We start from the raw sequence: 13,692 nt of genomic DNA on the forward strand, positions 1-13,692 counted from the left end.
CTGCTCTGCGGCCAGGACTCTCGGAGACATGCTATTAAAAATAAATATGTATATACATGAACACAAGAACACCGTTAGCTAAAATTCCTGTTAAAAAAACACCTGGAAGCGGTTTCCACTGCGGCCAACGCTAGGCCGCCCCCGCACGTCCCGAAGCCTGCACGGCTCCCTGGGCCATCGCACCTGCTGGTGAGAGGGAGGGCCGGCAACAACGCCAGGCTCTGGCCGAGTGAATGTAGTACAAAAGGTTAGGCTGCTCGTCCGAGATTTGATCGTGCCTTCCTAAAGATGACAGCGTGCGGAGGGCACCGGCGGAAAAGCGGCGTCTCCCACCCCCCAGAGACGGTGGGGGTGTGAGGGGCAGTGCCCGCCAGGCGGGAAGGGGCTGACCTCCCCTCCCTCCGTCCAGGGAGGCAGGGAGGGAGACCGAAACACTTGGAGGAGGGGGAAAAAAGGGGAATTCAAAAGCTGCGTCCTTCCTTTAGTAATGGTGACCTATAGAAGACTTTCCACCCTTGGCTTCAGCCACCAGAACGATTTCTGTGGCAACAAGTTTGCCGTTCCTTTTCTGCTGGGTAATCACAGACCGGGACCTCTGCAAAGCCATTCGTTCCTCCTCTGACCTGTAAGGGGTTTTAAACACCAGGAAAGGGGAAGGGGAAAAAAAAAATCAATCTAATTTCTGACTGAACTTTTAGATTAATTCCTGCATCTTAAACTATGCACACATAGGAAGATTTTGGTATTATTGATCTGATCTGTAATCCATGTCTCCATACAGTCAGGGTGACGATAGTTACGTGGCCTAAAAAGCAGTTTACTCCTTACCCGTAACAAAAACTATATAATGAAACACCCGCTTTGTGGGAAGCTACAGATAACGAGGTACTTCTATGCCGAGAGACCAATTGGCTGTAAAACATTAACTTTACATATGCTTGACACTTCAAAATATAAGCTTTGTTCAAATCTCTGTCTTTATAACATTTACTGCAAGGTGATAACAAATGTTACAACTCAGAATTCGCCCACAACGCAGTGATTTGCAGCTGGCTGTATGTCTGGAATCCGCTGATAAAACTCAGCTTGGACCAATGTTCACGGCCTATAGCAAGGTCTTTATTTGAAAAATATCAGTAAAATGTTTTCCACGGACACATAATAAATACAGTATTATAAAAAAAAAATCACAACCATTCAAAACTCCCAGAACAAGATGTTTTACATACATAAACAGCAAACATGCCAAAGAACTGTAGTCTTAAATTCTGAACTGACCTGAAAAAGTTCAGAAAGTTGAACGATTTTTTTATAGAGATATTTTTTCAGCCTTAGCACAATGTGCTTTGTAAATCACAGTTTTAATAAACTATCTTAATACTTATCACACTTGCATTGTACATTATCTGTGGCACTAGTTAACAGATAACCGCATTACAAAGTCCACAGATACTATAACAGCTGACTAGAGTTCAGCTCAGCGTCTTGCTGCTGCGGCTGCTTCCAGAAGAACGATCTCCTCCAGTGCAACACAGTTGGGGTGGCTGGTTACGGAGTGGACGTAGCAGCTCAATAACCCCACCTCCTTTCCCAGCACACTCTGCACCTCATAACTCTGCAGTGATAAAAGCATGTTGATTAAAACAAACAATACTGGACATTCTGTTCTAAGCAGTATTCGGCTTGGAAGATGCAGGGTGCAAGGTCCTCTTCCAACAGACAAATTTTTTTAAGGACTCAGAAAGAAAGGTGCATTAGAATTGACAGAAATCATGAATACATTAGATTTTCAATAATTAGATCTCACTCCTGCTTAAAGTGCTGCTTCCCTACCAGGTTTTTAAAAATGAGCTGTTAAAGAAAAAAAAAAAATCTACTCTGACTTTGAACTCAATTTTGCTGAAGCATAACCTACATGTCCACCCTTTTTCTAGCTTTCTGACACTCGTAGGAATTCACATGTGCTAGCGATGTGTATATACATACTATAGATCAATTACCTTAGCTAACAGATTCACTAAAAGGGAAAATATTTTGTAAGTCCTTTTACTCCCCCTCTCCCCCTTTTAACTTTGTTTTGTGTCATGCATCGTTTATGATCACTGGCACCTACACAGTCCCTTCTGTTTAATGATCCGACTGGCAGTTTACCCACGCGTTGTGCCTGAGCGAATTTGTAAAGACTCTATTCTGCGTGGAGGAGAGGGAGGCGAGGCTGGGATGATTTCTCTAAGATGAGAGGGCACGTTACCCGAAGAACTGGTAGCACCGATAGCTGACCCTCTGCCCGAGAGGGTATCTGTCTGTCTCGGATGGCAGGTTGACATCCATTTCTCTCCTCAGCGGGACTTGCCTACGACCAGCCTCTGACCATGCCCCCCGCTTTCATCTGGGCTGTGCATTTGTACAGGTATGCGATACCCACATCTATGGCTGATCCAAGCCATAAACAACCGTTTTCTTTCTTTTTTTTTTCCTAGATCATTTTTACCCCAGACCGGTTCTGCAGTCCAATTCACCATGCAGCTGCACAAACAGCTACACTGCTGTAACAGAGGGGTTGTCACAAGGTAAGGAATAAGAGGCCAGGGGCAGTGGCAGCTAAAACCAACCTCCCTACCAAAAGAAGCGATTACAAAGCTACGCTCTTAGAAACTTCAGCACCACTGGCAAAAAAATGCCACCTCAAGTGGTATTTCTTGTGATTAATCTTTGTTGAGATGTGCTGCTTTCTAAAATGCAGCAGTTCAGAGACACAAATGCTTATAAAAAAAAAAGGGAAAATTATCCCTTTTATTTCAGGTAGGAAAAAAAAAATGTTTCTAAGTTGCCAGACTTCTAAATACTACCATTATAAGAACTGAGGCATGAAAAAGAGGTTGTTTGAATTCTAATAACTCAGAAAAGAACTATGTTTTGTCAGTCTGTAACCAAACCAGACACATCCTGTAAAACTTAGCAAGACTTAACTGCTATTAAAAGAGCAAACATATTTTGGAAATTTCTTGTATCTCTTTGCTTAAAGGAAATATACACCCTCCACCCTAAGAAAAATAATTTATGACTTCAGAGCAATGTTCCACTGTAAATTATCCATAAATCTCATTAAAACCATGGAGCACGTAATAGCAAAATGCTAGAAGCCTATACAAGACAGGGTAAGCACAATGACCCCAACACGTGTCACCTAACTGAAGATATTTAACTGGGATGATTAAACAAGACAACGAGCTGACCTTTGCTCCCTTCCACATGCAACAGAGAGGGGGGGATCTCAGGATGCTAATTGGACTTAATCACCCTCTGAAGGTGCCGCTCCTTCACTGCTGACCACCCGGCAGCCAATGCCAGCCAGGCACCTACCAGCGTGCCTCCCTCACCTGCGATAAATCTGGGTCACTGTGCCAAATGTCAGGGTTCTTCTGATACCTCGGATTAAAGGAATAACTACTTCACCATTACATAAACTGTACTTTAGCCCATGGATCCCTGTGGCTTACGTGTCTTTCATTCATACAATTATACAGAATTATCTTGCCTGCATTTTGCAAATTTCTCTACTATTCCCACCTGCCAGTACTTTCATTGTTGTGCCATTAGAAAGTAGTTGGGGTTTATAGGGTTTAGACGACCAGCCCAAAAAGGTGGGTTGCTTGGACTGTGTCTTTGCTGTCTTTGGATCCTCAGCCAGAAAATGGAGTAAAGCCCGGCACTGGTCGTAGCAGCTCTGAATGTCTGGACATCGTGCTATTTGCAGGTAGCTCTGCAGACCCGCAGCTCAGCTAAAGCTGTCTACACCTCCCATCTGCGGCACCCCTCTTCTAAAAAGGAGGGTGTCAGCCTGATGACAGTCATGCGATAGCAGGGCATCGGCAGGTGGGATTGCCAAAGGGTCCAGCCCACTCAAATCCCAGGCTGGACATGAGAAAAAAATTCATTATTTCTAGTGAAATCATCTACTGCTCCTAGTGCAGTTCTGAAATGAGCTGCCTGGAAAGGCAGAATCTCCATCCTTGGAGGTTTTCAAGACCCTGCCAGCCAAAGTCACGGCTGACCTGCCTACGCATTGGCCACAGCTCAGTGTCAGTGGTAGGCTGGATGATGACCTCCAGGAATCCCTTTCATTTCTATGATTCGACTATCTTCCCACCTGATTCACGTCTCCTGTACTCTGCCTCTACAGTAAGTTATGTACTTTAACTTTCTTTTGCCAACATTCATTATACCTACCCCATCCTCATTGGCGGAGGACATCAGGAGAGGAGAGATTGTCCTTTGTAACAGCTGGAATGAGAAAATTAACAGGTTTTGTTCATGACAAAAATCTTATGTATGCAAAGATGTTCTGTTCGCAGGTTAAAACAGTCACGTTGAACAAAGATTTCTCATTTTAATATAGAATGGTTTTATTTCTCTGGCCAAGAATGCAGAGGAGAGACGACACAAAAGATGTTCAGAATGGGAGTCTAAAAATACATGTCCCTTTTAGGCTGTGGAGACTGAGGTTTCCCAAGGCCTAACCCAACAAAGCCCTTCAGCTGGACCATAAAACAGCTTGCAAACCTCTGGGTGAACTTGATGACTGTATTATTTGAGTAAGATCTGGGAAGTGGGTTCTTAGTTTTAGCCAAACCAGGACAGCCCAATGAAACACAAGTTTAGTATCAGATTAAATAATGGGATATTCTTACGTCTTTTAATTTTTCTTCTGACAGAGCTGTTCATAAAAGTGTGGCTTAGAGTACCTGTGTCCACACATCTAGCCTCACTATACTCAATACACCGAAGCTATTTTGTGCCATACCTTTACTTTTACTGTACTTTGAGATCGGGATGGACAACTCAAGAAGACTTCCAGCTGCATTTTCAAAACCGGTGAAATGACAACTTCAGAGCACCGGTTGCAATATAGCAATCCTCTGAAACACACAAATAATGATGGAAAAACAGAGAAAAGGAGAAGCTATCAGTTTTAAATCAAAACACACAAACAATCAGGTAGCTTAATCTCTAAAATACTTTGCTGGTAGACCTTTAGTAGGAAAGCCCTGGCAGAGGTTCAGTTGATAATAGCAAATAGAGCTCTTCTGTTGCTAGAGCTAAGCAATGCTCTTGGAGGACCTAAACTCTTCCAGCAAAAGGATCTTCCTTTTGTAAGTTTTGGCAATAGGAGGGGAGGTTGCTATTTATAGTCACCCCACTTAAGCAAATATTACTTTCATAACCTTCTAAAAGTTACGGCAAAAGAAAATTTGTAGTATAGCTTCGGCCGAAGTGACTTATTGATTTAGGCCCTCGTTCAGCAAATGTTGAACATTTTCCGCACACACTTAAGTCACAGGCATAAAATTAAGCTCAGCTATAAGTGCTTGTTGGAATAATGTCTTAAACAAATATTGATGCTACATTGTTCTCCAAATGAAGCAAAAGTGTCCTTCACAGTAGAGATTTTTTTTTTAATTGAACTACACTACTATGTGAACGTACACACATCCTTATTTTTTTGCATTACAGTATAATATAGGACAACTTCTTTTTTATTTTCAGCCTTTTTTCCCCCGGAGGCTATACATAACAAAGCGTAAGTGGTAAAGCTTCTCACAGTTAGGAAAATATTCTCTATTTCAATGGGATCAAACCCACCCAACTTCTCCTTATGCTTTTTCTAAGCTTTTCCAGTAGAAAGAACCCCGCCTTCCCTTCTTTTTACACTCTGACTACTCTCTTATCCTTTCGTGTTTTTATCCCATCAGGTATCTCAGACTCTGCAAGAGCAAGCTGGCTAAGCAGCTGAAGGGGAGGCTTTCCAAGAGCATGCCAGCGTGACGCAGGTTTAGCATTTCAGGTGGTAACAGGTCTGGTAGGATCAGTCTTCACATTTGGGACAGTCGTACGCCCAGAATTATCCTACATCCTTTTTAGAAAAGTTATAAATTTAATGGGTCTGAAACGCAACTCTTTCACACTTAGGTAAATTACAGCAAAGATCACAGTTCAATATAAAAATGAGGTGAATTGGTGGTATGCAGGACAAGACGACAAGCAGCTACTTTTAAAGCAGCGTAAAATCAGACCTGTGATTTATGTGGATGTTTATTAAAACTAATATTATAATGCAGTGGGCTATGAAATCTTTATAAGCAATACTTTAAGATTTGTTTGAAAAAAATGTGGTAACTGCAAATTCAAACCATTTCATATCTACTTGTATCTTTCTTAATAAATTAATGTAACCTTGCAGGTTTTATCAGTTCATCAGCAATAAAAACACTACGTCTTAGTTCTAGGAAGGAACAAAGTGCAGCCTGTGCCTGCAGGAATCATTGCATCACCAATTGCTGTTACGGCTACATCTGCAGAACACCTGGAGTGCTCCGGAGCGTGCTGACTCTCACCTGTCCTGGGGACACAGTTCCAACTTTCCATTGCCACATCTGTCACAGGTAGGCCAGGAGAAAGCAGTGCTCTCATTAACTCCAACAACAGTACCTGTAGAAGATGAAATTCTTACAAAATACTAACCTTAAGCTAGCAAACACAGTCACTCCTGGCTTCACAGCAGGTTTGATCCTTTCTGACTCTCAGCTTAAGATTTGTCAGAGCAAGCACCAGCTTTTCCAACAATCTCATTCCCTTTCTCCTTCGTCCCTCCAACAAGGGATGACACTATGGCAGAATGTGTTACGTTCTAAAAATACCAGAAAGTAGGTAATTGATAATTAACTTTCCAAACAACTTCTGTTCAAAATTTTGCTTTTCTGATTCGTTCTTGTTTGTTTTCTTTCTGGTCCTCTGATGTTTCCTTGGCAATAGGTAGCTACAAAAATCATCAGGTCAGATAGCTTGATATCAATATTTAGGAAACACAAACCCATGAGAAGACGCAATCCCTTTCAAAAACAACGATGCATATTAAATTCCATTAACAATGGAGTTATTCTTCATTTATACTGATTTAACAGAGATTAGACCTGGCTCACAGACTTAAATGCGTACCTAAGAAGGGAATGCCAAAGATACTTTGGACTAATATAAAGGGCTTTGCTAGTTTTGGCAAGAAAAAGTATATCCAGAGTTCTATGAGAAGCCAGTAAAGAATGTATTATGTTTTATGGTGACGATATGCTGAAATTACGAGCATTATTTATGGAGAAAACACATCCAAATATTTTGAAGTGTACAAAGTGGATCACCTGTAAGAACGAAATTACACTAAAATAAACCCTCGCTGGTACAACAGAAGTACAGACTAAAAATTCCAGCTTCTATTGAGCAAGAATCTCACGGTTTTATACTGCATTCAATAAAAGGAACCCCTGGAGCCTAGGGAGCATTTACACTGTCTGGTCTGTAAGACAGGGTGTTAATTCCCTGCTTTCCTGGTTCTCCTGGGGTGAGGACTGACAGAAAGGAGGGAGCTATACATAAACAACAAAACTGTAATTTTCTTTGGGAATTCAAAGGACAGCAGGTCCAAAGATCAGGAAAGGTACTTCTCAAATACAACATTTATGACCCAATTTCTATGCATATAATGAAACAACATGGATTTCACTGACAGTGTATTTAAGACCTTGGACTTTTAGAGGAATAATTTTGATTCTACAGTTTTTGTGATAAACTCGGAGTTTCCATCAGTACTTGCTACTACAAGGTAGGATGCTTTCTGCCACAGCATGGGCATGTTTCTCTTTGATTGAAGTGAATGGAGTTAAATCCCATTGGTGGCCAGTCACAAGTGGCGCTCCCCAGGGCTTGGTATTGGGGCCAGTTCTCTTTAATCTTTATCAATGATCTGGGCAAGGGGATCGAGTGCACCCTCAGTCAGTTTGCAGATGACACCAAGTTGGGTGAGTGTTGATCTGCTGGAGGGTAGGAAGGCTCTGCAGAGGGATCTGGACAGGCTGGACCCAGGCTGGGCCGAGACCAACTGTATGAGGTTCAAGAAGGCCAAGTGCCAGGTCCTGCACTTTGGTCACAACAACCCCATGCAACGCTACAGGCTTGAGGACAAGTGGCTGGAAAGCTGCCTGGTGGAAAAGGACCTAGGGGTGTTGGTCGACAGCCGGCTGAACATGAGCCAGCAGTTTTGGGCTCCTCACGACAAAAAAGACCTTGAGGTGTTGGAGCGAGTCCCAAGAAGGGCAACGAAAGTGGTGAAGGGCCTGCAGCACAAGTCTGATGGGGAGCGGCTGAGAGAGCTGGGGGTGTTTAGTCTGGAGAACAGGAGGCTGAGGGGAGACCTGATCGCTCTCTACAGCGACCTGAAAGGAGGTTGTAGCCAGTTGAGGGTCGGCCTCTTCTCCCAAGTAACAAGGGATGGGATGAGAGGAAATGGCCTCAAGTTGTACCAGGGGAGGTTTAGATTGGATATTAGGAAAAATTTCTTCACCAAAAGGGTTGTCAAGCCTTGGAACAGGCTGCTCAGGGAAGTGGTGGAGTCCCCATCCCTGGAGGTATTTAAAAGATGTGTAGACATGGAGTTTAGGGACATGGTTTAGTGGTGGGCTTGGCACTGCTAGGTTAATGGTTGGACTTGATGATCTTAAAGGTCTTTCCCAACCTAAATGATTCTGTGATTCTTGTTCATGGAAAAGCAAAGCTACCAATTAGCTTGCAGAGTATGTTTCCTTCTTCATTAAAAAATCATTTTAAAAACAAAACAAAATCTCCTTTTCTGACAGATCTGTTTCCTCTCTAAGCCTTCTACCTTTCCCCCAACTGTGTGCCATATTGCAACTGCAGGATGCCAGTCCACAAGTAATGCAAGTACATTTGAAGAAAATGAATCAGGATCATACTGATGAGATTATGTCTAGTGGAGAGGTTTACTTTGATGACCATGTAGAGTTCCCTTGAGAAAACCACCAGAGATCACTGAAGTAAGAACAACTCAAAGCAGCAACAGGTCTAATAACCTAGTGACAGTCTTGTGCAACCTGCATGCAAAGTAATTTCTCATGTTTAAGCTGCTGAACTGCTGCACATCTTTGTCAAGACTCTAGATTTTGCTTGACGTTCACAAACCTTTTGGATATTTTTCCAAGATCCTTCTTTTAAATGGAAATGCACATAGTCAAAATCTGATTTTTACCTCTAGTCTATTTTTACGGGTTGTGGCTGACATCATTAAGAAGAGACTGGTAACAGGACAACACCTGGAAAAACAGGTCTTTGGTGAAGAATGCAAAGAAGGGCTGAGGATTAAAGGTAACACTCTGGTTGAAACGTTCAAAAAATGAACGTGTATTTTTTTTTTCCAATCAGTTACCCTGATTATTGGACAGGAAGGGGAAAAGTTCAATCAAAAAATGTAACTTAGGTAAGCTTAGTGACCCCATTTTATTCACACTGTTAAGAGGGAAACTGAAAAAAACCCCACCCCTGAGTAAAGTCTTAAGTATGAAAATAACCAATGTCAAAATTCAATCAGTGGTGGTGAGTCATATACTAGGCAAATATCATTAATCAAGTAATATTCCCACATAACATATGTGGTATTGACTAACTAGAATTTGCTCATAAGCATGGTTAAGAGGAAAAACAGTTCTGTGCAGTATGAACTGCCAACATTTATGTCATCCTGACTGCTACTATACAGCAAAAAGAGGTTAGAAATTACTTTGCAATGCATAGTGACAAGAAAATAAATCTATTAAGCCTGAGCTCACAGGTGACAACCACAGACTCATCTTTAAAAGAAGAACAAACTTTCTAGTAGAAAGCAACCACAGGTTTTCACTCATCTGTTGAAGAGCAACACTGGTGACTGAGTGACCTATAATTCGGCAGGCAGCATGGCCTGTGTCCTCCCCCAAGTCCTGGCACTCCTCGAGGCTCCAACGCTGTGAGCAATGGCTGTATCTGAGAATGGGGACTTGAATGACTACCTGCATTTTTCACTGGTTAAAAAGAAGTTTTTTTAGGGAAGGTTGAGCCTCTCAAATCCCTGAGAGCCAGGAGGAGCAGCCGTGACTGCAAAGGAGCAGGAAGGAGTGCTACTTCAAGAAGCGGGAGGGTGAAGCCTTTGCAGCCTCTTTAAGTGTTAGGTGAGAGGATGCCTAAGTACAGCATACGTAGGTGACCAAAAGTACAGGAAGTGAAAGGAGGGCGCAAAGAAAAAGACCGAACAAGGTAATACTGCTTCTCATTGAAAGCCAGACTAACAACTCTGAGTTAAGAGACAGAGACAGTGAGTGAATTTTAGAGATGATAAATTTTCCTTCATGGGTTACTCCATCAAATACATACTCTCCCACCAACAAAGTAGGGTTAATGCTATTAGTTTCACTTCATCAGTAGAAAGACGTAGGTACTAAATAACTGAAATCCAAAACAGTGGATATATGTCTTAAATGCTATTAAAAATTTTCACTTACACATAAAAGTGGGAGTTATCACCTATATCTATATCATTAGCACAGGCATGAAGAAGATACTTTATATTCTATGTTGGTACCAAGGTGTGGGAACATACTGGTAACACCCACCCTCAACAAATTTCAGATTAAGAAAGACAGGGTTGTAGGACTAATTTCTCCTTTTGTCATTCTTCCATCTGTAATACAGAACAGGGAAAGCTGACACCTCCCATGTGTGTAAATTAAGTACTTGTTTACACAATAGATCACAAAGGTGTGTTTTCTTTGCTCTACTGGAATAAGGATAGAGAAATGTTTGCTTTATCCAACTATGTGCCCTGGCAATGGGACAAAAGAAGACAGACACTCTCATACTAAGTTATAAAATTAACAGCAGAGAAGTGATAATTCTTAGCATAACTATTGGAGAGGTTAAAAAAAAAAAACAGCCAAAAAGTATTTCACACCCAGTAACACAAATATCTTTCAAGTAACTCATAAGATCACTGTGAGATGTACATAACAACCCAGGCTTTGAGCGAAGTACCTCTAGTTGTGCTTGTTTTTCATTATGCAGTGTTAAGAGTTCAAGATTTGTCACTGCAAGGTGCTCCTTTATTAATCACAGAGGCGGCATTGCTAACTTGTGGCTCTACCATAAGAGAAGGTATGCCTAGTAACAGCTTTGCGTGGTTTCAAACTGTCTTTTCAGTGCGTCACGTTATAGCTGGAAGGATTAATTTGTGACCATTATTTGCTATTATTTTAAAGCTCATTTCAAATGCTCCAGTGAGTACTTAAAGGTGTAAATGTAAAACAGTATCAAGAATTTTCTACAAAGGCTACTGGAATCATAAGAGTTAAATTAAGAAAGGAAATCGTCTCTAAAAACCAAGAGTTGCTGGGCTTTTAAGGACTTTTCCCTATAGGCACTCTCCAACTGGGAGGTTTAAGAAGCTGACTGGACAAAGCATTAGAAAATACACAGTAGGAAATGTTTCTGCATGATTAGGAAATGTTAGAAAATACATTGTAAAAAATGTTTCTGCATAGTTAATGGTAGGTCTGAAATATTAGACAAAGCAATGATCCAAAGTGGCTGGTAAGCAAATACTGGCCAAGTTATGCTAGATGACTATGGTGAAATATTAAATTGCCCCACTGCAGCAAAGCTCCAGGGAAATCAGACACTAACCCCTACCGTTCAGGATCTGGCTAACATATCTTAGCCATCTGCCTAAAAAATACTGGTATACCTTACTGTTGCCAACATCAACAAAGCTAGTGTGAACAGAAGGCTCCTGAAAGAAGACGGCAAAAGAAGGAATATTATAAAACAGATTGTGCATCAAACATTTATTCTGGGGTATGAGTGAGTGGGAGCAGAGATTGGCCAGCAAAAGGCAAACGGAGCCCAAAAGAAGTATAAAAACTTAAATATCCTAATGACCCACAGCAATACTATGCTTTTTTTTCCCCTCCACACTGTTTGTGCAAGAAATCAATAGGAAGACATAAAAGATTAAAGTGAGCACAAATAATTAACCGCATTCATTTCAGGAAAGGCCATACAAACCTCTTACAGCACAAACGGAGTTGGCCTGTGTTGTAGAATCCAGCTCATCGAGTCTGACAGGGCCAGTCAGCTCACTGAGGTCAGCACCGGCAGCCGAGTACAAAAGAGGCTTTTGTAATAAGAGAACAGTACGTTCAACACAAATAATCCTACCTGCCAACAAAGACATTTCAGCTCAGTACAGTAACAAGGAAAAAGGTGACCATGTTAATTGTCATGGCCAATAAAGACAACGATCTCTGCCAGCTACTAAACAGATGGATAGACTCCATCAGGTTTTCTCAATGACAAAATATTTTGCTTTCAGCGATACATGCATCATGCTCTTGTTACACTTTGCAACTCCCAGGGAAAAAAGATGTTTTAAAAATTCGAACATGACAGAAGAGAGTCCGATTCCACCTGGACTGCATTGCACCCTGCTCCCTGCAAACAGAACATTTCTGTCTCTTCCCTGGTCATAAGCTTGGGCATCCCTTCAGGTAGTCCTTACTTCGTTTCAAAGATTACAAAGAGTAGGTGCATGCAATGCTTTATTCTCCAAAGCAGAGATTTTTTCCTTCAGGACACACAGCTATTTACACAGCTTGGTGCTTCCAGTCCATTTACATTTTGGAAGTGACTGAAGGCGTGAGGTGTGAACTACCCATCCAGGCACCATACAGAACCATACTTGAACCTCAAAAAAGAATGACTAAAAATGAATGTAAAGTAAACTACCATCATTCCATGATCTGTATGGTGGTGAAGGCTCACAGCTATGATGGTATAGGAGAGTTTGTAAAATTTCTGTATCCAGGGACATGCATGTCTCCTTTGCTCCTTTTAGAGGTAGTTAAGGTCTATAAGACAAGTTTCTAGAAGAATATCAAATGAAATCAAGTTTCTTAATATTTTGGAGTCTTCTGTCAGCTAGCAAATTTGATTACATTGTTCATTAGATTCAACCAGCGCCAGGGAAGACTGACAGTAATACTGGTGGACATACAGCAGGATCACTGAATTTCCCATTTATTTTGGAGATCAAGCCAAAAATGTGAAAAAGAAACCTTACAGGAAAGCTCTAATTACAACTCCTTTCAAATTTCTCATCCCAAACTTGCAATGTCTCATCTTCATTTTAGAATGAAAGTCTTTGTAGGTCACATATTGCAGTGTCAAAGATTAGGATGCTATTTCAGTTTGATTCCAACTGCTTCAAAACCAGGTGTAAAGCTTACCATTTCCCCACAATGCATCCTTGAAGAAGACGAGTTGCGAGTCAACACTGAGGGCTTCCATGATTTCTGTACTGAGAACACACGATGCAGCGACTGACACAGCAACAACTTTTGGAATCGTATGAACTGCATTTTGCAATGTGGCATCAGTCACAAACAACAAAATCTCTCTTTGATTCATAGCAACAGCGTGTTTTGTCTACAGTTTCCAAAAAAAAAAAAAAGAAGATACAAAATTGGAATGCAGTTGTTAATTTTTAGTAGAAGGAAAGACTAAACAACACCCTCATACTTTAATAACTAATAAAACTGACAGAAATTTTTACATTTAGGGCTCATACAGGATAAAAAATCAAAGCTTTATTGGAATTTTTCATTATTCCTTACTGCAGATATAAACACCTCTACCATATATTAACTTTCCGACGTGGACCCTCTGGAATCTTGGCTTTACCTCTATCAACTATCACACTTTATCACAACTTACTTGGACAGTACAAGGGATTTGAAAATATATTTTATTTTAAAAATACGA

At 41.2% G+C, this 13,692-nt stretch overlaps 1 protein-coding gene across 1 annotated transcript; it reads right to left on the reverse strand.

Annotated features, from left to right (window-relative positions):
- Positions 1 to 4,230: 4,230 nt before the first annotated feature.
- Positions 4,231 to 13,309, reverse strand: SPIDR (scaffolding protein involved in DNA repair; the record flags this gene model as incomplete). The annotated part of the gene is made up of 5 exons (XM_009704288.1): positions 13,158 to 13,309; positions 11,938 to 12,090; positions 6,396 to 6,489; positions 4,805 to 4,919; positions 4,231 to 4,284 (listed from the first exon to the last, which is right to left on the reverse strand). Coding segments are annotated over exons 1-5 (477 nt in total), but the record flags the coding sequence as incomplete, so codon positions are not given.
- Positions 13,310 to 13,692: the final 383 nt, after the last annotated feature.

The sequence above is a fragment of the Cariama cristata genome, unplaced genomic scaffold (genome assembly GCF_000690535.1).
Source record: "Cariama cristata isolate BGI_N322 unplaced genomic scaffold, ASM69053v1 scaffold8407, whole genome shotgun sequence".
Taxonomy (NCBI): domain Eukaryota; kingdom Metazoa; phylum Chordata; class Aves; order Cariamiformes; family Cariamidae; genus Cariama; species Cariama cristata.